The sequence below is a fragment of the Colius striatus genome, chromosome 12, assembly GCF_028858725.1.
Source record: "Colius striatus isolate bColStr4 chromosome 12, bColStr4.1.hap1, whole genome shotgun sequence".
Taxonomy (NCBI): domain Eukaryota; kingdom Metazoa; phylum Chordata; class Aves; order Coliiformes; family Coliidae; genus Colius; species Colius striatus.
In genome coordinates, this window is record NC_084770.1 from 23,204,237 (window position 1) to 23,228,326 (window position 24,090).

The following is a 24,090-nucleotide window of genomic DNA, read 5'->3' on the forward strand; positions in this document are numbered from 1 at the left end:
TCCCACCGGCTTTGATACATCATTGTGCCTGACTGTTCAAGAGCATTAGTTGTTCTGGTTATCAAGGGTGCTTTCACCTAAATGTTTCCTCATCCGATGCCACAAGGGAGTCAAGGAAAACAGAGGAATTTGTGATGTGAAGCTAACAGTTCTGGTGTCAACCAGTGAAAACTTGCAGAGTCAGGCAAAGCAAAAATTTGCCAAGGACAATGTCAGCAACGCCGAGTAATTTGTCACTCAATGGGACGAGCTTCTTCACTGAAAATCACCACCTTATGGAGAAGCCCAGCGAGCAGAGAACTTTGAACGTCTTTCTGTTCTGCTTGACTTCTATCATTGCATTCACAGCACTTCTGGGCAGCGTTTACTCCCTGGTTTCCCTGCTGAGAATGCAAACCAAAACCACGGTGTCAATGATTGTGACCTCTTTGTCAATAGATGATCTCATCAGCGTTGTGCCAGTGATTATTTTCATGCTCACCCAGTGGTCAAGTGACATCCTCCCCCAGTCTCTCTGCACCACCTCAGCGCTCATCTACTTATTCCAGGGCATTTCTAGCAACCTGAAAGGGTCTCTTATAGTTTCTTACAACTTCTACACCATCAACAAAACTGAGACAGTGAGCTGCAGCACTTCCAAGCGGCGGGTGAGCATGGTATGGGCCATTCTCACCATTTGGATTGTCAGCTTGCTGATCTGTATTTTGCCTCTCTCTGGTTGGGGCAGGTACATCCCCACCTCCTGGGGTTGCTTCACTGACTGCAGCAGCTCCTACGTCTTGTTTTTATTTATTATCTACTCGCTGTGCTTTTGCCTCCTCACAGTTCTGTCTGTTCCTCTAACTTACCAGCTCTTGTGCTCAGATGAGCAACAGCTCTTACACATTGATTACCAGGAAATCTCCCGAGGCTACACCACCCCTGGGACACCTGCAGACTGCAGTGCTGCTACCCCATCCCTGTCACTGCTGGACCCTGTGGATAAAACCCTGCAGCATTTCCAGAACACGTGTCCTGGCTCGGAGGCAGTTTTTAGGAGAGGTGTGGCTGAGAGCAGTGCTCTCGAGCCCCGCTGCAGGGACGGCACACAGAGCAGGAGCTGTACGGTGGGCTTTGCCCAGAAACGGTTCTCGCTGATTCTTGCATTGACAAAAGTCGTTCTGTGGCTTCCAATGATGGTAAATTGTCAGATTGCTTTACTTTGTCATGTTTTTGTTCGTTTAAACGGGATTCGAATTGCTGTGCCATGTATTGAAACAGATGAACAGCAGTCATTGCAGCTCTTCCTTAGAGTTTATGCCAGCAAAAGTCCTTTTAAGCAGGTTTGTGTCACTACATGAATTTAGCGGGCTTGCAGCAGGTTTGGCAGAGCCTGATTCATCAGTGTGTCACTCTGTCATCACATCACTTGTCTCACCTAAATACAGGATGAATAAGGTCCACCCTTCTGTCTTGCCAGCTGTCTGACAAGCCTTTGTTCAGCATCATGGGGTCTGTGAACTGCACTAAGCCAGCTCTTTTGCCCCTCCTCACATCTCTGACTTATGTCCTGTGCCATACTGGTTAAAAAAATAGGAGTTTGTTAGAAAAATGAGTTTTGCTTGCATATTTATCATGTCTGTAGCATTGTGAGGGTGGGAAGGAGTACTGGCCATGTGCATGCACTAGTATATTTGGGAACAGCTACAGTAGTGTATCATTAGAAAGGAGTTTGTGAGAACACAGCCCATGGGGCTGGGGCAGTGTTACCCCTGCCCCAGGGTGGGCACAGACCTGGTGCCTGAGCTTCTCCCAAGGGAAAGAGCATTGCAGAGCACCCTCAGTAGGGCAGCCTGCTGCACTGCCAACTTCTCTCTCCTGTTCCACATCCAGAGTTGAGGTTCCTCAGGACCATGCATGAGAGGCTGAGCTAGCAGTCTCTTCTAAGTTGCCTAGATTGTGAGTTGCTTGTTTGAATAGTTCTCAGGCACTGGTATTTAGCTTAAGCAAGAGGGTTTCTGAGGAATGTGGATTGAGGAGGAGAGCCTCTGTCAGTGTGTTCACTCGCTGTTACAAACAACATTTTGAGGCTCAGCAAACGTGATTGACAACCTGTGCCTTGTGTCATATTCATGGCGAGATGTTCTGATTATTCCTGGAAGTGTCTCATGTGCCTGAAGTGATTTAAATTTCAAAATGTTCTGTCTTTCAGATAGAAATGGTTGTCCAGCACATCACTGGCTTCCAAAACCTTTCCTTTGAGACACTTAGCTTCCTGCTGACTTTACTGGCTGCCACAGTCACCCCAGTATTTGTCCTATCAGAACACTGGATTCACCTGCCCTGTGGCTGCATCATTAATTGCAGGAGGAATTCGTATGCAGTATCTTCAGAAGAACTCAAAAGTAAGTTCAGAAGGGTACATGTAGCTGGAAGGTTTCTTGTAGTAAAGAGGATAGGAAGTTAGTAGCAGGACTTAGTACTCCTTGAAATCATTTACCTGAGTTATATAGACATCATTCAGCAAAATACATGAGGCTCACCATATCAGTGCAAGGCAGCTGGATGGAAATGGTGGATGCTGAGGCACAGGAGCTTGGCTGGTTTTCCCAGGTCACTGCCCTGTCTCTCAGCAGGGTCTGATGGACGCTGAGTCCTTGTTCTGCTCTCTTCTCCTGTCCTGCCCTGGGAAAGAGGTGCCTACCAAACTCTGACTTCTACAAATTGAATACATGGAGCATGCTAAACTTATTTCCCTGCATGTTTATGAAGTTTACCTTGCTGTAACAGAGGATGCCAAGGCTGTGTTTCACTGGGCCACCAGCTGGAAGCATCCCTGAGTGCCACAGCCTGTGTCCTGCCCTAAGACAGCTTTTGTTCTTGTCATAAAGAACTTGATTGTGTGGTAATGATCAGAGGGACAGAAGACAAAGAAACACAGCTACCACTTCATGATCTTATCTCTAGTGAAGAACACATTTAGGCTCCTGTGAACATGAATAACACTGTCCTATTTGTGGCTAAAACATTGTGTAGTGCTCTCCTGTAAATTCCCTGGCTGCAGATGTGTAGGAAATACCTCAGCCTCCAGCGTTGATGTGTCTGCATAGAGGGATTGAAGCTTATTATACCTACTAATAGAACTTCAGTATCTTTATTAGTGACTGATTTACATGCATTACACACGTTGATACATGTTTGTCATCTGGGACAATCCAAAATGTACCAACTTCACAACATTTAGCTGTTCAACAGTAGGTAATTATGGACAGTTTTGAAGGGCAGAGACCTGCTAGAGGATAGTAAATACATCTGCATCTGTTAGACATCTGTAACATCTGATGAATGTGTTCTGCTAAAAAGATCAGTGAGGAAGCCTACAGAGAGGGAAAGTAGAACAATAACTGGGTTTTTTTAATCATAATTATTATCAAGAATAACAAAACTCATTTCCATTTCCTATTTATAATGCTGCAGTTGTACTCATATCTAAAAATGGTAGGTTTACATATTAATGTTTCAGAAGCAAGACTTGCAGTGCTAGGGTTTGATAGTTGTCCCCTGAGGCCTGGTCCAAGGGGAACTCAAAGTACTGCCAAGTTGTATTTTAAAAGTTAGAATTAGGGTAGGATAGATGAATGAAATAGGAATAGAATAGAATAAAGAATAAGGACAGTTAGATTGGAAAGGACCTACATGGATTATTTAGTTCAACTGTGAAAGTTCAGAGGTAAACACTTGTGAGGTTCTGGGTGTTGTTTCCCATCTCTGACATCAGTGGGTGAATCCCTGACATGCACTGCCTGTGTAGGGAGAAAGTTCCTGAATCCCAGAGCAAAGCCATTCCCATTCACAGCTTTCACTCCTTTTGGGGACACACTCCAAGGACAGAGTGGCTGGTGCTACCATCGTGGCACTGGTGCCCTTTGAACCGCTTTCCCAGGGAGGACCACTGCAGCTCATCAGGAAGGCAGTTTATTTCAGATGTTATTGAATGATGCTGCTTAGAGAGATAAAGGTCCAGCAGATGGAAAAGTAGCAATTATGAAATGATTTAGATAAATCAGTGACTTTTAGATATTTATACTAAAGACTGTTCTCCAGTTTTAGCACAATGACTGCTGAGGTCAGGATTTCACCCATAATTACGTATGATCTAGTGAGCCCACAGACAGATGAGTAGAAATAGAGCTTATATAAATGTATCCACATTTCTTTTATCTTACAATTTAGCATGAAAGCTTTGTTGGGAAGAAGATTTCATTGGTTAAATAAAGGCCACTTCTCTATTTACTACATAATGTAAGATGAAAAGGGTGAGAATGACAAATCTCAAGTGATTTGTGTGAGAAAGGTGGAAGAATGAAAGGGTACCAATAATGATTTGGAACTTTCATTTAGTCGTTCAGTTGGTGTGTAAGATTAGTTGGAGCTGTGATTTTAGAATGGAGAGAACACAGAAGTTTCATTGTCTAAATGCTTTAAATATTTATTTTTACGGTAGAATTCTGTTTTTCTTGATGCTGAAGGTTAGTCACAGGTTCTCAGCACTGTTGTAGCATTGTGCAGTTTCTCGCCTTCAGGAATACGGCTGAAACAGGCTGTGAAAAGAAGAGTATTGCAACACTTGAGTATTTTCTTCCTCTATGTATCCCACAAAACATCATATGTGGTGTGCTTTTCAGAAAGAGAGGTAATAGACCCATTTCTGGGAATCCATTAACTTTGGAATGTGTCATTTCTGAATTCATTGAGAAGGCAGGGCAAGAACATGATACTTGAAGAGTCTTTCCTGTCAGCAAGTCAGTGTTTTTATGGATAGAACATTGTTTCTAGCGGTAGATAAATATTTATTCCATGTTTCAGAATGTCATTTTCATGGTATCTGCAATCACACTTTCCTTCTTGGTTCTGACTCTTTCTAATTCAACGTTCTTCCCTTCCTGCTTAGCCAAGCGCAGAGGTTTCGAATTCAACCTGTCCTTCCAGCAAGGCTATGGCATCTACAAAATATCCCACGAGAACCGCCACCGTCACGACGGTAAATCCTCCTCCTATCACAACCTGGTGAGCTACGACTGCGATGACCCCAAGGAGCCTGGCAGGCGGAGCGGCGGCCCGCGGAGCGCCGGGGCCGCGGCGTTCAGAACCGCGGGGGCGGCGGACAGCTCCCGGCGGGCGGCGGCCGCGGACGGGGCCGGCAGCGGGGCCGGGGCTGGTGGCGCCGCCGCCGCCGAGGGGCCGGAGCGGAGGCTGTCTCATGAGGAAACCCACAGGCCCGGGCTCAGCGACTGGGAGTGGTGCCGGAGCAAATCGGAGAGGACCCCTCGGCAGGTAACGCAGGAACTCACCCTGATTTCTGTCTGACAAAAGAATCATTTATACCTAGGTCGCAATTAGCCGGTCTTACTGGTGCTTGCTTTCAGTAAAAATCGTACTTTGCATCGTGTGTTTTGGCAACCACGCAGCTGTTTGCAGATTCTGGTCCTGCAATAATTTCTCTTGTGTCTTCTTAATCGTGGGGGTTAATAATAACAGCAATAATAACCATAATAACAATGACAATGATGATGAGGATGACGACCATGGTGATGATGGTGTGTGTGCACCTGCATGATCTGTAGATGGTAAGAGTTCTGTACTTATTATGTTAATTCATCTTAATGAATAAGAAATTTCCCTCCAAAAGATAACATTTTCAGGAGTGTTTCCAGGTATCTGGTGACCTTTTTTTTGCCGTCCTTATATTTTGAGTAGGGGAAAAAGAGAATTGCAAAACCAAACATGAACGTCTGCAGAGAAATGCAGATTTCAGTCTGGGCACAAAGATTCCTGTTGAAATCGAACAAAAAGACTGCAAATATTGCATTATTCATCCCTTTCCTTTAGATTGTGGATAGAAGTTACAGGAAATGTGTTAGTTTTCAGGAGCTCTGAGAGCAAAGTTAAGGTGGAGTCTTAACACATTAGCACATCAAAGACTTGTTAAAGGTGTCTGTCACCACAGCTTGTGGGGTTCTTTGCACAGAGGTTCAGATTCTGCTGTCTTATGATGTTGCCTGTTAAAAGGGTTTAACTGTCTCCATAGAAATGAGAAGTTTGTAAATCTGAGAAACATGCTTCTGGGTGATGGAGTTGTACATCTCTGCTCTATTCAAGAACAGTGGAAGATGGTCAGTAACATTCTTGGAAAGCTTAGTTTTTCCCAAGCTACCCTGCTGAGGGTCTGAGTGTGCCCTGTGGAATTCAGTACATGTTTGGCATTTCAAGGGGTGGGAGTGGGGTGAGAGCCTGTATAAAGTCCATAGGGCAGGGGCTGCAGAAGGGTTTAGGTTGAGAAGGATCTATGGAAATCATCTAATGCAACCTCCTGATCCAAGCAGGGCTGATTTCAAAGCTACATCAACTTGCTCTTGCCCTTTGGCACGTACATTGGCAGGATGTATGAGATGTATTTTATATCTAAATGAGGGAATGCCCTCTGCCTTGATAAACACCAGTTTGCTATTTGAGTCAAAGTAGGAATTTAATACAAATTGGACTGATGATCCTTTTCACGAAAAAGCAAATGTTCACTCTGTTGCAGTGGGCAGTGATGAACTGCTGTGCTTGTGGGCAAAAGTAAATGATGACTCAGGCTGGTTTTCATCCTGTAGCTCTTGCTAACCCCCCGTGTGCCGTGTACAGTTTGGTTAATAAAGTCAGTATATCACTAGGTTCACTGTTAACTGGGGCTCTCCTTGCAGTAGTTTCCAGATGGTCTTTAAAATCAAAAGTAATAAAATTTCCTTTCCCCATCTCCTGTGGCTGCCATTGCAAACTGCCAGCCCTGTGACTTCCACTACAGCAGGTACAAGCATCTCTTTGGGAGGCAGCTGGCAATGACCGCATGTGGATGGCTTTATTTACCCTTGGGCTTCTTATGTCATTTTTGGACATAACTCTTCAGTACTTGAATTACAAGGAATCCCACTTCATCCTTTTCTGACATTTTCCAAGTTATAACCCAGTGTGCAGTTGCCAAGCATTAAGGCTCTGATGGTCTAAAAGTTCAAGGCTTCTGAGTTACAGATCTCACCGTTTCTGACATTCAGTGTGAGTTTCCAGAGCCTCTCAGCGCTGACATTTGCTTTGCTGCTGAAAAGGGCAGAATGTGAAACTCCAGCAAGCTCTGTAAAAAAACCTTTAATGCATTTCTCAGATGTGTGTTGGATGAAAGATCAATTTGGGCTGAACATTAAATATGTTGAAAGCCATCCCTTTTATTTGTCCTGTCTCGAAGTCCCAAAGTCTCTAAGAAAAGTCACTTTCCCCTCATCACTCTCCATTTCTCACTTTTGTTAAAGGAATCTGTCACGGTATTTATTGGCCATGGGCATCTGTTTAATTTGTCAATTAAGCTAGTAAGAGCTATTAAGCTGTTCCTTAAGTTGTAAACCCTATTAAGCTCTGACTGGGGAGAAGGTACCAAACCTTACGAAGAAGGAGATGATTACCCTAGTAATTGTCCTAATAGGACAGTAACTTTCAGTACTTTCAGACTACAAATGCTTGATCACAGGAATAAATACAGTTGTTCTTATAAGAGTACTTTCAGCTTTCTTTGCAATAAGTAGGGCTTGTAGTAACTTACAGCAAGAGGAAGGACAGCAATTACACCAGGATTTTCAGCTTAGCTGGAAGGGATGTGGTAAATCTGTCCTTACTGAACTGGTGAATTTCCACACAGCAAAGGGCACAGATGCCCTGCATGAGAACTTGAGTAAAAAATCATCTGAGTCCTTCTGCACATACTTATCAAAAAATGGATGGTGAGTTGAATGCATTTTTCTCACGTGAAGATTCTTTCACCATAGCTATTGTACTGGCTGGTTTGAAAGCTTTTGAAATTAAGAGCTCTCATGATAGCCCTGAGGGCAGCCAGATGCAATTCTTTGAGTTCCCTCTCCTGCCATGTGCCTCTGTGCTCCTTCACGTTCACAGACACAGTCTTTTATTCACACAACCAAACAATTTGGAGTTCTGCAGCAAAACAGGGGCCATTGCACCAATCAGATCTGAAAAACACCACACTGGTTGGAGTTGCAGGTGAGAGAACCACAGTCGTCTTTGGGCAGGAATTAAAGAAAGCATTATGGAACAAAAGCTGCCTTGCCAAGTGCAATGAATCCAGACATTTCGATCAGAGCTAAAAAGGCGCAGTGGTCTCATCCTGATCACCAAGCAGCAGCAAGCCAGACACACTGGTTTTTCACAGAGGATGAGTTTTTCTTACCAGCAGGCAAGTAAACCCTTTGCAACATAATCATCCTGCTTCCAGTAGTGCAGCAACACTGACTTTACTGTGCAGATGAAGTCACTGCCTTAGTCTTTTCCTGGTGCTGGCCACAGCACTTCCCAGTACTGCACAGGGCAGCAGAAGTGAGCTGGGTGTCACCAGCTTTCTAAGGGCCCACTCTCAGGCCTTTTTATTAATCCTCCTTGTAGCCACTTTGCAGGTTGAACAGGAGAGGAGAGAGTAAAAGCAGATGAGCTGTAATGCACAAATAATATCAGGCTTGAGCAGGCATCATTTCATGAAATAGCAGCTGCCCAAAGTGTCTCTGAGAAAGCTCAAGGAGCTGGTGATGAGACCTTGCAGCTAGTTAGTTTTGTGCTTCTATTTACTCAGAACTGGGGTGAAACCAGAGAAAAGCAGGACAGGAAAGGGTAAGTTCAGTTACATGTATGGATGGAGTGAAGTGACTTTATGTCTACTCCAGCAAAATCCACACTCCAGAGCCACTGAAACAGTGCTGGTGAAATCTAGTGCAGTTCAAGGAAGAGCCATCTTTCCTTTTATGGCCTTGTCTTTTGAGGAGTGTCCAGTTTACTGTATATCATTATGTATTTGTTTTTAAGCATTCACTAATATGTTTCAGTCCCCCACCCAGCCATGTGCTATTAGCCAGTTCCAGTCACTGCACTGCAGCTGCTCTCCAGGCTTTTAACAGACCACAAAAAACCCCCAGGGTGTGAAACATTCTGTTCCTCATTTCCAGAAACATCCATTCACACAGGCTCTCTTTTCCCCTCTGATAACCAAAAACCCTCTGATCATACATCTCTTGTAAGCTCTGCCTGTACTGACAGTACTTTAAAGTTCTCTGCAGTTTTTTCCAGGCTGCCATCAAAAAGAATTGACCTGATCTCATGGAAATTAGTTGATCCCTTTCTTGGTCATAGATGTTGCTGCTCTCACTGAAGAGTTGATCCTAGTTCTGATCTTAGAGGAATTGGCTTCTGTCAGGAGTTGATGCAGTGGGTTAAGTTCCACAGGCAGCTCCTCTGCCTCTGTGAGGTACTAAACTGGAGGTCTAGGCTGCTGGAACTGTGATGTTTCTCATATGTTCCCTCTGTTAGGGAGGAAAATGATGTGTGAAGTAGTAAACACTCTGCAGTGCCTGGTTCTGCCCTTCTCTGCTCACTGCTCTGCTGGCTCCCATGGCAGCAGGGGCCAGGGGAAGGAACACAGGGCTGAGCTGGAAGTTCTTGCTTGGCCAGTGCTGAATCATCTTAAGAATATAAAGGGAAAGTGGAATTTCGCTCTGTCCTGCATCTGGATAAACCTTACTGAGCTTCCTACAGATCAAGTTGGGGCAAAATACTCACCAACCCAGCAGGACCACGAGCCCTCTGGTCCCTGCACAGCTGTAACAGCTCGTAGGGACAGCAGATCCTTTGCCTGCCACTCCCCTGGTTGGATATGATTTTTGCTTTCTGGAAGGAGCCCAACAGCAGTGCCATAAAAAGCCAGTGAGATGCAATGTTTGCTTGTTCCTTTTTCTGTCCCATGGGCTGGCAGCCCGTTGGGTGGGGTAGGAGGAAATGTCTGATCAGATGAGCTGAGCCTGAGGCAGACTTCAGGAGTTTCCCTGCCAGGACTTCTGTGCTGGGGCTGAAGGGGAGCCAGAACTGGGATGGGGATGGCAGGGACTGGTAGAACCTTTCTGTGCTGTGGGAGATAGGATGTGTACAAGAGGAGGTTCTAGGAAGGAAAGGGAAGGCACAGCTCCTCCCCTAGGCTACTGCAGTAAATCCATCCTTGGAAATCCTTTTTTCCATATTATACCACACTCCTAAAGAAAGGCAACACTTACCTTGGCTTGTGTTTGCCTTTTATTTCCTTCTTTAGCACTTTCCAGTGACTTTTCTCAACCCTTTCACCTAAAAGCTGTGGTTTTGCCTCTGTTTCAACCTGGGCAAAATGAGCACAAAAAGAAAGCTCCCATAAATCTTGTCTTGCTGCAGAGTTAGCACATGGCAGTGGCTGTGCAGAGGAAAGGAAGGCAGAGGTGGCAATGCTGGGTGCAGCACTGTGTACCAAATCACAGTGTTTACAGGCAGAAATATGCTCCTGGGCTGCATCCAGAGAGGAGGGACAAGGCTGTGCTTTTCCCATTAACACTAATGGAAGTCAAGAGGCTGGAGCACACGCCAGTCCCTGCAAATGTGCTCCTCAGGTTTCTGTCCTACTAAGCCATCTTGTACATTTTCTCCCAGCTCTGCTTCTGTAGCAAGAGGTGCTCAGAGGTGGTCAGTGGCTGTAGCCATCATGCTGATGGTCATTGATGGTGTTCTCACAGTGATATGGAAATGTTACTTACAGTGAATGCTGAGCAGGTTGGCCCAGTGTTCATACCAAGGGTAAAAACCCTCTGAGGCAGAGCACTATCTGCAATCTTACTGAATTTGAGGTGGTGATTGCAATCCCCCTTGAAGGCAGTTTGCACTGCTCGGGAGGGGTGAGGATCCAGTGAAAGGTTTTGCATCTCTGACTCAGAATTTACAGAGTAAGGAAATAGAACTGCTGGTCTCCTCTCAGTGTCAGGTCAGGTACAGTTGGAATTAGTGTCTGGTGTTCTGGTGTGGCCCAAACATACAGTCACCCTGCAATTAAGAATTGCAATGTGAAAACCTGTGTGCTTGGCTAAATCCTGGCCAGCTGTCCTGACCAAACAGGATTAGTTTCAGCTGAATGGAGACCAGTCAGCACTCAGGACTCTGTGGTTTGAAATCTAAACCCTGCCAGCAACACCTGCAACTTGTGAATATGTCTTGGCTGACTTTAAAGTTCATCCTTGCACACACTGTGTGGTGGGGAGTTGCAGGTTTCCCTACAGACTGCACAGTCTGCCTCATGACAGAGGCTTGAGAGTGAAGTCTCCCCAGCAAACTTACCTCTTGCCTCAGGTGATAGACTAGGATTGGCTTTGGAAGCTGGAAGATGAAAAGCAGCTGTGGGTAAGTTACCTTTAGCAACTCAAGCTTTATCAAAATGGGGGGAGAATATCCAACCATGTTTTTGTAAAGTGTGTAGATAGCAAGGTTAGTCAGCAGTGGGTCTGACCCCAAGCACAGCCTGTCCGAGCAGCCCAGCTACACAGAAATGGGAAACAGTTTGGGGCTGGGTCACAGCCTGTTGAAAGCTTTCATTGAAAAGCTGCTGGTGTTTCCTATGTGGGGCACCAGCAACCACTCGGGTACTGGAGGGGAAGGGAACCCTTACCAGGACTGAGAGGAGGGACTGCCACTGCTCACTTGCCCAAAGGGATTCAGGGGATCAGAAGGCTGCCCATTCTAATTTGTGGTGTGAAAGCAGTATTTTTTCATTCTGTTGTTTTCAGGCTTTAAATAAGCTGTGAGAGGGGTATCAATTACTTTGATTCAGCTTTTTAAAGATTAGGGTGCCAGACAATATCAGTGATGGCTTTGATTTTCTGTGGGAGCTGCGTGCTGCTTGGATGATGGCACAGCCTGGGAGTGATAGTAATGATGCTGTAGCTGGTTGTTTCCTCCTTGTCTGTTCTGTGAGTAAAAAGGACTCCATCAAAGTGATTTCTCTGGAATAAAAGTGGCATGAAAGGAGAACAAGGCAGCAGGTTTTATTTGATACCTCTATGGGCTGGCTGTAATTGAGAGGGAGAGAAAAATGGTACTTGTCATTTCTGACTCTTGCTCAGCTGCATTTTTGATATATACTGTTAACATCTCATAAAATAGCAGTGTGTCTCCCTTTCCTAAAGAGATGGAGTGTAAATATGTCCTGTGTTTTCTTGCCTGTACTTCAGTGCCTTCAGGCAGCAGCAGGCTCCCAGGCTCACAGCACGTTTTTGGCTGATTCTTTTTCTTTCTTTCACTTGATAACTCATCCATGGTTTGCCTCAAGCAAACTCTTTCAAGAGACTCTTTGTGTAGAACCTATTTATGTCTCCTGCAAAGAGAAAGCAGAGGGGGGCCCTGTAAATTCTTTCACTTAGGAGGAGTCAGTGCTGTGTCTCTGTGTGTCTGCGGGTTGAAGGTTCCTTAGCAGTGGTAAATACACAGCATCTCTCTCACTCCAGGAAAGTTGACAACGTCCCAGCAAACACCTCCTGTGTAAACACAGCATGGGAGCTGAGTTACCCATAGACTTGAAGGTTCTGTTTGCTTTCCTTTTGCACTGTGCTGCTCTGCTGTGATGTTCTCACCTGATCTCTTCCTGCTGGTGGTGTTCCCTTGGCTGGAATATCACTGTAGCATTTCACCACCATCTTCTAACTTTGCTCTGTGTGGGAGAAATCGGTGTGGTCTTTGTGATGACTGATGACTCTGCTTGCAGCTGAGCTGCAGTTGGCACTGTATTGAATTGCATGAGCAGGAGAAATGTTGAGAGTAGAAACATTTGCACAGGAGAATATAGGCAAAGCACTTTCCTCATGCTGGCACCCCACCAGCTTCTATGGCTGATGTTTATTCTGTCTGGTTCAGACCTGTTGCTTGAACAGGTTTTGGGAATGCTGGATACAAGTGTATGTGCACACACAGGACAAGAGAAAGGAAACGAAAACTGGGCAGTGGAGAAGTAATGAGGATAAATGGGCTTTGTGGAGCTGACCAGTGGCTGTATGGCAGAGGCTCTTACAGCAGCAAAAAGCTGCCACTAATTGGTATCAGTGTTCCTTTTCTGAGAGAACAGACAATGCTGCAAACAAAATCAATATCTCACTGACCAAGGCATCCTTGTACATTGGCACTAATGCTGCTTAATGGAACAGGAGTTAAAGCAGCAGTGCCATTTAGACACCTTGCAATGGAGCTGTCACACTCCAGGCTGATATGATCTCCATTTTTTAAAGGCTTGTTCTGTTCTTCAGTCTGTTTTTCTTCATTATCTTTTCCTAGTAAGGTAAAACACCGTTTCAGTTTAACTTTACCCTACCTACAGCTCAGCAGAAAACTTGTTATTGTGATGCTTGCAAATGAACTCGGAGGTTTTATCCAGGACTTTCAGTCCATGCATCAAATAAACCTCATCAGAACAAGGCCCAGTCTTGTAGCTGTTACAGAAAAGGGAATGAATGTCAAGGGACCATCTCCTGTGCAGTGATGGCTTCCTGGCAGCAAGGCGAGGGATGGAGCTGGACCAGACATCCCAAGCTCTGAGTTCTGTACCCACCACATGCTGCCCCATGGACCTCCTCTCTCTGCTGTAGTGCTGACCTTCAGGCAGTCAATAGTGCAACCAGCCCCAGCAGTCAAGACTGTAAGAAGTCAGTTTCAGACATTCATGGCTGGAAGATCTGGGCAGTCAAATATAACTGTACAAATGCTGTGTTCCTTAGAGTGTGGTATGTAGCTTGCAGGAAATGTTTCTGTGGCCACAAGCACTGCTTTAACTGGGGTCCAGTTGGCAAACCCCTTCTTGTCTGAGACTCAGGGATGCTGTGGAGTGGAGGTGCAGGGGAAGAGCTGTCTCTACAGCCAGGAGTGAGGTGGTTGCCTCATTGCTCTGCTTTTAAAACCTCAGGTAGCTTCTCTGCCTACCTCTCCGTGTGAACATGGATGTGTACACATAGACCATGACCTTGGCCTTCAATTGAATGGTCAGTTATTGCCCACATTCACTGTACCACATGAGAAGAAATACAAGAGCCACCATTCATTTGCTCAGGTAGCCACAGTGCTGACATTCTAACAATTGCCAGTGCATGATGTCACAATTTAAATGTTGCTCTAATATAGCCTTGGAGTAATATCTCTGTTTCTTGCACACACCCCAAATACCTTGATGCAAATAGCTGAAGCTAACACTGAAATGTTAATTCTTTTTACCTCAAAGTGCAAATAATTAGAAGTTGTAAATATGCCCTGTTGTGTTGTGAGAACAAATGCACAGAACTACATAAGGACCAAGTCTGTAGGGTCACAGACAGGTTGTTGAAAGGGAGAAGTTTGGTGAAAGCCAGCCCCATCAGCAAATCCTATCAGGAAAGCCTGTTTCCACACTAAAGGCAGCTGTGTCACCTAAAATCATCTGCTTTGTCTGTGAAGACTGTTTAAATGTTAACAGATTAGAAACAGCAAATCTTTACATGAAAATATAGATTGACTGTGATAATGTTATCGTTAGGTAGGTGCAGAGCATCCAGACCTGTGTAGGACATCAGCGAGGACAGAGACACTGAGGCTGATGGCAGATGATTGCCATGAAGCTCTGCAGACAGTGCAGAAGTTCTGCTGTGTAGGTTTGAGTGCTCTTACCTTGGATGCCTCTGCTGCACTTTCTCTTACTAATTTGCTCCACATAAAGGTCTGTCAACGTCAGGCAGGCCAATGACAAATACTGCTTTGCAGGTCATCTGAAGTAAGCTTGTCTATTCTTGTCATAGCCTGTTAGCTCTCTAATTCACTGCAGTCAGCCTCTTAAAGGACAAAACATCTCAGTAATTAATTTTGCTGCAGCTAATTTTTCTTCAGAGGGAAGTGGAAGACTAAGGCTCTGTTTTAAAATAAACAGAAAACACATTGTCTCCGGAGAGGAACGTCGGGATCCTTCCTGGAAACGTTCTGAAAATAGGACTTTTCAGCTAGAGCTGTGTTCCACCAAAGCACTCAGGAATGCAGACTGTTAGGACTCTGTTTAGGTCGCTGATGTTTCTGTTTGGGGAGGCAGAGTGGCCTGATGGGAGTGGTGTTGGACTGGGGAGCAGCACAACCTGACATCTTGCCTCTACCACTGTGCCCTTCCACAGGCTCCACAGAGTCACCCTGTGTTCTGGGACCTCACATCAGAACTCTCCTGCTGTTCTCTAATCCCATCTCTGCTCTGACAAACACAAAACTGGAGCTGCAGGAAAAAAATGTACATGAATGATACATGTGTGTGTCACATGCTGCAAAACTGCGACACAAAAGCTGCAAAACAGCAGTTTGGCTGAAAAGAGAGGGTTTTACCTAGCTAAAGAGCCACTTGTGGAACAGTCACCTTTGTTCTCAGGAGATGATGCATTAATTGATAACCATGTTTGGAGAACAGAGGTGTTCCTGCCTTCCTTTCCCTGCTCTGCAGGCATCTGCTCCTTGAGATTAAAAATCACCAGGAAATGCTGAGAAGTCTGTTCTTAGCCAGCCTGGACAACGGCCTCTGCAGATGCTCAGCAGTGGAGAACTGGGATCACCGAGTCTGAGAGCCTTGTAACAGCAGATAAATATGTTTCATATCAAACCCCCAACATATGAAGGAAATGTTTGGGACTTGAAACATTAATATGTTAGCCTCAAAGAATTTTCTAGGCTTCCTGTAGCAGAACAAATTCTTTATCCCTTGTAAACTGCAGTTTAAATGATTTTGAACATCATGTGTAAATCCATCAGAAACAATAGCCCAGGTTGACTGCAGTCATGCATTCCTGGCTTTTCTGCAAGCACCCAGCTCTGAAATCTGCTGTTCAGCTCCTGCAGCCACTAAAGGGAAGCAGAGTGAATGATGTACACCCTTGGGAAGCCCCTGGCAGCATACAGAATGAGGCTCTGCTTTGGCAGGTGATGATATTCAAGTTTTCTTTGAGTGTACTTGCAGATCAATACCCATTTATTAACATTTCACGTAAGTGTAAGTATTTCATGGCAACCCAAGCAGAAAAGTGTGTTTTGCTTTGGTTTCTACCAGTTTGCAAGGAGGAACACGCTAACAGATTATGAGTTACCTTCCCCATTCCTTCCCTCCCCTCTCCAGCCCCAGGGATTCTCTGTGCAGGGAAGGCTGAGGAGTTCCTAAGTTCCATAAATGGCCTTGGTTGGGATCATCTACACACTATAAATCAGAAGGCCCTTGGTGAGCCCTTTCTCACCTCTTTGAGCATTCCCAGACTGAGACCTTTCTGCAAGGGCCAGCGGTTGTAGCCTCTGCAGAGGCTGAAGCCTCCCCCTGTGACAATATCCTCCCCTGGTGAATCCAGCTCAAACTGTGCTCAGGCAGCTGGAACAGGACAGGGGAGCCTGATCTGAAACTACAGTGGTTATAGGGAAGGTTTGCCTCAGCAACAACAACTGCATTCTGTTGTCTGTGGCATCTGGAAGGCGAGTGGTTTAATTGAACAACAAAGGGGTTTGCTTTATCAATTATGCAGAGATTCCTCTGTTCAGAATGCATCAGCACTCCTTAAGGAACAAGTACATTTGTGATTTACATCATTGGAATTGTTGGTCTTTGCTGTTTAAAAATGCATGTGCTGGTCCATGTAGTCCTCCAGCGAAACCCCTGTCCCAGATTCTAACAGGGAGGACAGCCTCCAGCCCTCTCAGGCAGGAGCTGTACAGGGGCTGTGCCCTGTGCTAGGGCATGGTACAACTAAACCCTCTCCACAAGAAGTGGTCCAGGCATGGGCAGAGGCAGCTGTGGTTGGCAGGAGCCGATGGCAGCCGTCACGGCAGGGCTCACGCTGCAGCTGATGGAATCCGTCTGCACCTCTGTTAATCAACTTTGCCAATTGCCAGCTTGCTGCTTCTGCCCTGCAGACCTGCAGAAAACAGTCCTGCAGAGGGATTGCTCAGAGTTAGTGCCAGACTGCAACTCTCATGAGATCTGGCAGGCATTGGATGGCATTCCGTTGGAAGTGGCCTCGGCATAAGGGTGGTGACTTTGGCTTGTGGGATGTTTTGGTAGGGGAGTGCCAGGGTTTCTTTCATTGAAACACTGGAGCATTTCCAAAGGGAAACCTTTCAATCCTACTGGAAATTAAGAAATTAATAGTAAACAGGTAATGATTTTATATACATCTATGCATGTGTACAGTGAATAAATGTGTACTTGTAGGTTTCTAAGCATGTGTGCAGGCAGAGAACAAGGACCTGGAAGGGGATATGAGAACCAGAACAGCCTTAATTTACATCTGCTGTGTTCAAGCACATAAGTGTCTGATCCTGCCTTCACCTCTCCTAGTTGAGAGTGAGTAAGGTCTCAGAAAGACAAATCCTCACTGCACAGGATCAGAGTCGTTGATAGCAAGGCTTCCTTGTCCTGTGAGGTTGCCATGGATGCCAAACTGGTATGGGATGCATGAGAGTCAGAAAGAAAGCACTTCAGCTGAGGGGTGTCCTTGTGGCAGTGCTACAAATCCTGCTGTAACTAATTGTGAAAAGCCAAACACAATATCAGAGCTGGAGGAAAAACAAGCCTACATTTTATTTAGACATTATAGTAATGATATGTGTATGTCTCATGCTGCAACACTGCTGGGACACAAATGCTGCAACATGGCAGTTTGGTTGAGAAGAGAGGGGTTTATTGCACACAGCTCTTTATGCTGCTACTATATTCCTGCATGCATTGGCAAGGTGGCATCAAAACATTGTCTTTGTGAAGATGACACAAGAAAAAAGTCACTGTGAGTTTCCTGTACCCTCTGAAAAACATCTGTGCAGAGATGCTTTAAAAAGAGAACACGTAGCAGAAGTGATGTGGGAGGAGTTAACGTGTGTGTTTGGTTTAGAAACCAGGGGCTTTGTGAAATACAGGAATACGAAGCATGTGGGCAAAAGGAGTGAAAAGAGCAGCACCCAAAACACTCAGAAGTGTTACTCAAATTGCATCCCCTTCCTTCTGCTTCAGAACTATATTGCATTGTAAGGCTTAAAATCACAAAGCTGAACTGCAGGTAACAGCAGGAACAGAAGGTGAAATACTCTCTCACAAGATGTACCAGCGTAGTCTGGTTTGCTGAGACATTCCTATGTGTGGCATTGGATGTTTTATATGAAGCCAAAAAGGATATTTAATAATGACATCAAGGACAAGACAAAGGTCACATTCTGTTCTCATTAATAGTGATTTACACTGAAAGTAATTGCAGTAATAGTCAGCTTCACCTGGCTGTACATGAGAGCAGAAATGCATCCTTCCCTCCTTTGGGCTCCCAGGGCTTTCCTGTCGGGCTGCTGGGCTCTGTGTGGACATGTGCCTGGGAGCAGGGGGCAGCTCCAAGGGACCCCAGGGGCTGGGGCTCAGCTGCCAGCCTTCTCCTGGCCCTGGGGCACAGTCTCTTCAGGTGCTTTGGCTGCAGAGGTGGCTGCAGGGTCTTCCCCTCTGTCATGGAGCACAGAAAGAAGTCTTCCTGGAGCTGTGGCACTTTGATGCCAGCCCAAGTAGTGCTGGTTCCCCTGAGCACTTAGCAGTCAATTTTCAGCTCAGTGGCTTAGCTCCCTCATCAAGCTTTAGTCCTGCCTTCTCCTATCCTGTAACTGCAGGGCTTGATTTCATTTTTAATACATTCTGCTTAGTAAGTTCTGTAGTGTCAGGTAAATGCAGTAATTAGTTGGGGTTTTTAAACCCTAAACATCTCGCATTGACAGTGGATGGGTTTGTTTCATACACATGTCCTTTGCCAAAGCCTGCAGGTAGTGACTGGGTTTCCTCACAACTTGGATGCTGCAGGGAGGGAGTTTAAGCTGTGGTCTTCAAGCTGCTGCCTGCAAGGGCAATGGTCACTGGGCAGGCACTTCTGACAGCCAGGAGTGCATGGTGTTATGGTGGCACAGCTTGCAAAGAGACAAAGGGATCCTCCACCTCTGGAAGCAGGTGAAGGTGTCTGTGAGGGAACAGTATTTCCTCTGGAATTGTTCCAGTGGGAAATGACATAGTTTACTGGCTTCCTGGTTAGTGACTGGCAAGTGGCACAGAAGCCTTGGTGTATCCTTTTCATTTCTCAAAGTAAATACTGATTTCTCAACAGAAAACAGGCTGTTGGGAAGAGCCACTAAATCTGTGGCCATTGGGAAGTTTCTCTTTCTCCAGAAGGTGTGTATTCATTCCAGTGAGTGAGGGTTACTCGTTCTCCCTCCAGCTGCCTCACTCATATCCTCCATCTTCTTGGTGTTCAGTCTGACAAACCTGCAGTATTTGTATCAAGTAGAACATAACTTTGCACTGAAGTAATCAGGTCTTGTTTAACTTTTTTTCCCCACACTCTTTAGATGTCTTTCTGTATAATCTAAGTGCTGGTTTAGGCTGTTCTTCACACTCTGAGCTTGATTAACTGCCAGAAATGCAGGGACTCTTAACTGACCCTGCAAAGGTCTTCCAGTGTTGATGGCAGAAACTAGGCAGGAGGCTGAAAACAGAGCTGAAGGGCTTGTATCCAGCTGAAACACCAATCTAAGTGTGTGTTACTCAAACTGATAGGAGTCCAGGCTCTATTGCAATATCCAAGATACCAGCCTGGTGCCTGTGTGAACCACAGGCTTTGCCCACTTGATTCCTCAAGCTGAGAACACTGTTGCTGTCATATTTCTCCTCTCCCAGAGGAGTGATCCTAATTACTACAGCAAATGTAAGTGCCAACAGCTATCTGTGCTTTATAAATGAGCTCCCTCATGGTTGCTTTGAGGCAGAGGCAGGTGGTGCTTACCCTGCAGAGAGCTGCGTTCCCCTGCGCTCTGTGCGTGCAGCTGCCGGGCTCTGGGGCCTTTGCTGGCCCCATGGCACAGAGCCTCTCTGCACACTGCAAGAACAGTCCAGTACCATTTTTCCCTGACAAACCTGTTAAGGAGACCACCACAGCTTTGATTTCCTTCCAGCAAGACAAGCCAGCTCCCAGGGTTTCATCAGGCAGCTTCTGTTGTTGAAGGACCACATTGAGTCACAGTCTGGCAAGACTTTTCCATGCAAGTTAACCTGATTTCCTTTGTGTGCTCTTTAGTGAAAGTGAGCTGATGTGGCATTTGATTTAGTGGCTGTAAAGTTGTGTCTGATTCGATAAAAGTCTCACAACAGCAACTTCCTTTAATAACCAGCAAATAATTGCCCTTCCTACCTCCCTGCAAACTATTTCACCTTTCCACTCAGCATCCTAAGCCTCTGCTTTACTTTCTCAGTTACATTAGAACAGGAATATGAAACAGAGCTGGTCCTAATGGAAGGCCTCCTTTCAGTGGTGAAGTAATGCCAGCACTTTTCTACACTGCCAATTATTGGACCTGGTCTTTCTGTCACTCCTTTTCTTCCTCTCTCTCTGTTCACTCAATTTGCACAAGACAAATCAGTACCTGGGAGGATGATATTGGAGCTTCTGCTTCAAAGAGTAAGCTCAGGGCATCCCTCTGTAACTTGCCTGGGGAAGACTGATCTTTTCCAAAGGATGTCTGTGGTTTGTCCCTTGGTTGCAGGTGCATTGATCACAACAGTCACAAACAAGGAGGCATATCCTGATCTCCTTGACAGCTCACCTTAGCCTTCCCTTGCATGGACAGGAAGAAATGTGAGTGCTATCCAGACTCCTTAAATGGCTCAGACTTACACATCCTGGTAAACCAACTGTCTGTGTGGACTTTCTTTGCCTCATACACTGCTGTAATACTGCTTCTTATTCTGAAATCATGCAGAAAGTGCCCCAGTCCCAAGGCAGGTCTGTGTGTGTCAGTGTGTCCAGGGCAGCAGGAGGCTGGCGCTGGGACTCGCCTTGCCAGGCAGCAGCAGTGGGAGGCACCTCAGCATGGCTGCAGCTCACCCAACAGAGTGATCTGCAGATATTTGAGGCAGATTTCAAAGATCATCAGTGGGTCCTGAGAGCAGCATAGCAACAGCAACCCTGTGCAGGGTGATTCACCTTGCTCCTTGGCAGCTTTTCCATAGCCTCGGTTCATGCTTCTCGCCAGAGTGTGTGTGGGTGCAGAGCTGCATCCTGCAGCTTCCTCTGTTTCCAGCACTCTGCTGTGCATTTCCCTCTGAGCCTGTGCAGCCCTTCCTTGTGAACTGCCCTGTCCCAAAGTCAGCACTTCACTGACTGCCAAGGAGCTGCAGTTCATTTTCATAGTAATTGTCAAAGAGTGAAGAGCCAGTTTTCAAACATTAATCCCTGCCCTTCTCAGTGAGCAAAGCCCAGCTGTAGCAAAGTACATAAGGACAGAGCAATAGGTGAGTGCCTGGTGAGATTCTACAGAGCCCGAGTCTGGTGTTTTCTTTGCTGTGTGTGTCTACTTCTGCCATCACTTTTGTTCTGTCCAGTGTGAGTCACTGAACTTAGCTTCCACAGTTAAAAATGCGAGTTTTTGTAGTGTGGGAGTCAGGATCTGTCCTGCAGCACTGTGCAAGGGAACATGCAACGACTTACCACTGAGCCAGCTACCCCAACCTACACAGGAGCAAACCTCTCCACTCCCCATATTCTGGAGAGAGGCCAGTGCAGGGCCACAGGGATGCTGAGGGGACTGGAGCATCTTCCTTATGAGGAAAGGCTGAGGGACCTGGAGCTGTTCAGCCTGGAGGAGAGAAGGCTGAGGGGGGATCTCATTAATACTTACAAGTGTTTAAAAGGTGCATGTCAAGAGGATGGGACAGCATTTTTTTAATGCTGTTTCAGGTGACAGGACAAGGGTGATGGGCACCAGCTGGAACACACAAAGTTCCACTGAACACCAGGATAAACTCCTTTGGTGCTGAGGTGAGGGAGCCCTGGCCCAGGCTGCCCAGGGAGGGTGTGGAGGCTCCTTCTCAGGAGGTTCCCAACCCCACCTGGACACGTTCCTGTGTCCCCTGAGCGAGAGGAACCTGCTTGAGCAAGGGCTGGGGCTGGAGCAGCTCTGCAGGGCCCTTCCATCCCCCACCATGCTGGGACTCTGTGATTCTGTGGCTGTAACTCCTGCAGCTGGCATTAGGTAACGGTTGCTCTTTCTCTCTGCAGCGGTCGGGCGCAGCTTTAGCCATCCCCCTGTGTGCGTTCCAAGGCACTGTGTCCCTTCAGGCACCCACGGGAAAAACACTCTCCCTGTCTACGTACGAGGTGAGCACTGAAGGGCAAAAAATCACACCCACCTCCAAGAAAATTGAAGTGTATCGATCCAAAAGCGTTGGTCACGAGCCAAACCCAGAGGAGTCTCCCAAGACGTTTGCTGACACCAGCGTTAAAATCCATTTGGAGGTGCTTGAAATCTGTGCCAATGAAGAGGCCCTGGATACGGTGTCAATCATCAGTAACATCAGCCAGTCCTCCACGCAGGTGAGGTCTCCATCCTTACGTTACTCACGGAAAGAAAACAGGTTTGTCTCGTGTGATTTAGGCGAAACTGCCTCCTACTCCCTCTTCATACCATCCAGCAACCCTGACAGTGACATTAACATATCAATCCCAGACACCGTGGAAGCTCATCGGCAGAACACTAAAAGGCAGCACATGGAGAGGGGTGGTTACCAGGAGGAAATACAAATGCTGAATCAAGCATACAGGAAGCGGGAGGAAGGTGGCAACGGCGATTAAAAGGTGTTTTATCCAGGCACTGGAACTGATTTCACAGCCATGGCTCCTCTCAGCTCAATGCCTTGCACACACAGTGTCAGCTGGGGTGGGTTAACATGGAAATGAGTTTTGAGTACACTGTGAAACAGATTAGACCTTTTATTGATATGGGGACAGGATAACAAGTACTCTAGTGCTTTACAGCTTTGCATTGTGGATTTCCAGTTATTTATCTATCTATTTATTTGAGGACCGTGTGTGTCTAAAAGGAATGCTAAATAAAGTCTCAAAGCCCAGCTTGGGTTGCTTGTTGGCACTAGGTGGTCTGTCTGTGGGAACCTGGGCAAGATGAGGGAGCAGCTTACAACAGTCCTGGCTGACTTGCAGTTCTGCTCTTACTGGTGTGCCAGACTGGAAACATCTTGTCTGAAACTGTGTAGCCCAAACCTAAGGCCAGCTCATGTAGTTGAACTCATTAAGCTGATGTGAAAAGATAGGTAAATGGTTTCATTTTCTGCTGCTCTGCCCATGATTGACGTGTAATAGCTGTGTATGTGGCCAGTGTGGAGAGCTTTGGATGCGGGAGGCTGGAATGGGAGCACACACATCTTGTAAATGTGACATTGTGGAACTTCTGAGCCTTCTCATGGCTGACATTTCTTCCATGAAACGTGACAGGTGTTGGTTCATTTCATACCAGTCGCTCTGAGGGGTCCCCTTTTCTGCCTCCATGATCTATTACCAAGTTAAGTTGTTTCCCAGCCTTACAGGATCATTGCAGCTTGATTCACATAAAGGCACCATTTGAAATGTTTGAAGACCTGGGACATCAAAATTGATTTGAATAACTCCTCCTGCTTGAGTTGTCCCTAAGCAAGGAGCACTTTCACAGAGCTGTCTTTCTCCTCAAAGCCTATGTGAAGCTGACAGTTCTCTCAGCACAACCAGGAGAGTGGCTGCAGGAGTCCCACTGGCTCACAGCAGGGTCACTGCTGCTCTTCCTGCCCTGTGCATTCTGTCAGTAAACCTGTCCTCACTCCTCTTCGGATGGACCCTCGTGCTTTAGGTCTGAGGCAGGAGCTGGGGGCTTCAACTGGTTTGTGACTCCTTAGAAGAGAGGAAAGGAGCTATTCAAGGTGGCCAAGCTTAGAGACAGAGCTTAGACATTGACCTCAAGAGAGTGGTCTTGAGTCCCAGCCTGTGCCACCCTCAGGAGGAGGGTCAGTCTCTCTTCTGACTGGAACATAGAACTCAGTCTAAAGCCAACCTAAAACCAGTCAACACTCCAATTTGTGTGAAATTCAGACAAGCTGAGGTGAGGAGACAGTGAATGGAGTCCTCAAGTCTCACGTTAGATACGCTGCCTAAGCTTGAAATGCTGCTGCGTTTTGACTGAGAGCTCTTCTTCTGAGGGTTTGTCATTCTACTCAGTTAAACAGAGGTAAGTGTGCTCTCAAGACTTTCAGCAGTTTGATTAAAAGTGACACTACTTCTTTAAAGCACAGATTTAATTTCCAGTGGTATGCCTGATGGCAGCATCACTCAGTGGGAACACGCCAGGGAGAATAAGCACAACCCTGTC

At 46.1% G+C, this 24,090-nt stretch overlaps 1 protein-coding gene across 1 annotated transcript; it reads left to right on the forward strand.

Annotated features, from left to right (window-relative positions):
* The first annotated feature begins 203 nt into the window (after positions 1-203).
* GPR149 (G protein-coupled receptor 149) lies at positions 204-22,529 on the forward strand. The gene is made up of 4 exons (XM_062006196.1): positions 204-1,178; positions 2,192-2,384; positions 4,931-5,313; positions 21,957-22,529. Exons 1-4 carry the CDS (start codon positions 210-212, stop codon positions 22,527-22,529), a joined length of 2,118 nt encoding a protein of 705 aa, XP_061862180.1. The 5' UTR covers positions 204-209.
* The last annotated feature ends 1,561 nt before the right edge of the window (positions 22,530-24,090 follow it).

Coding starts and splice junctions, on each gene's coding strand:
- GPR149 (XM_062006196.1), top strand. CDS start 210: ATGTCAGCAACGCCGAGTAATTTGTCACTCAATGGGACGAGCTTCTTC. Junction 2,385..4,930: donor ATCTTCAGAAGAACTCAAAA/GTAAGTTCAGAA, acceptor CTTCCTGCTTAG/CCAAGCGCAGAGGTTTCGAA. Junction 5,314..21,956: donor CGGAGAGGACCCCTCGGCAG/GTAACGCAGGAA, acceptor TTCTCTCTGCAG/CGGTCGGGCGCAGCTTTAGC.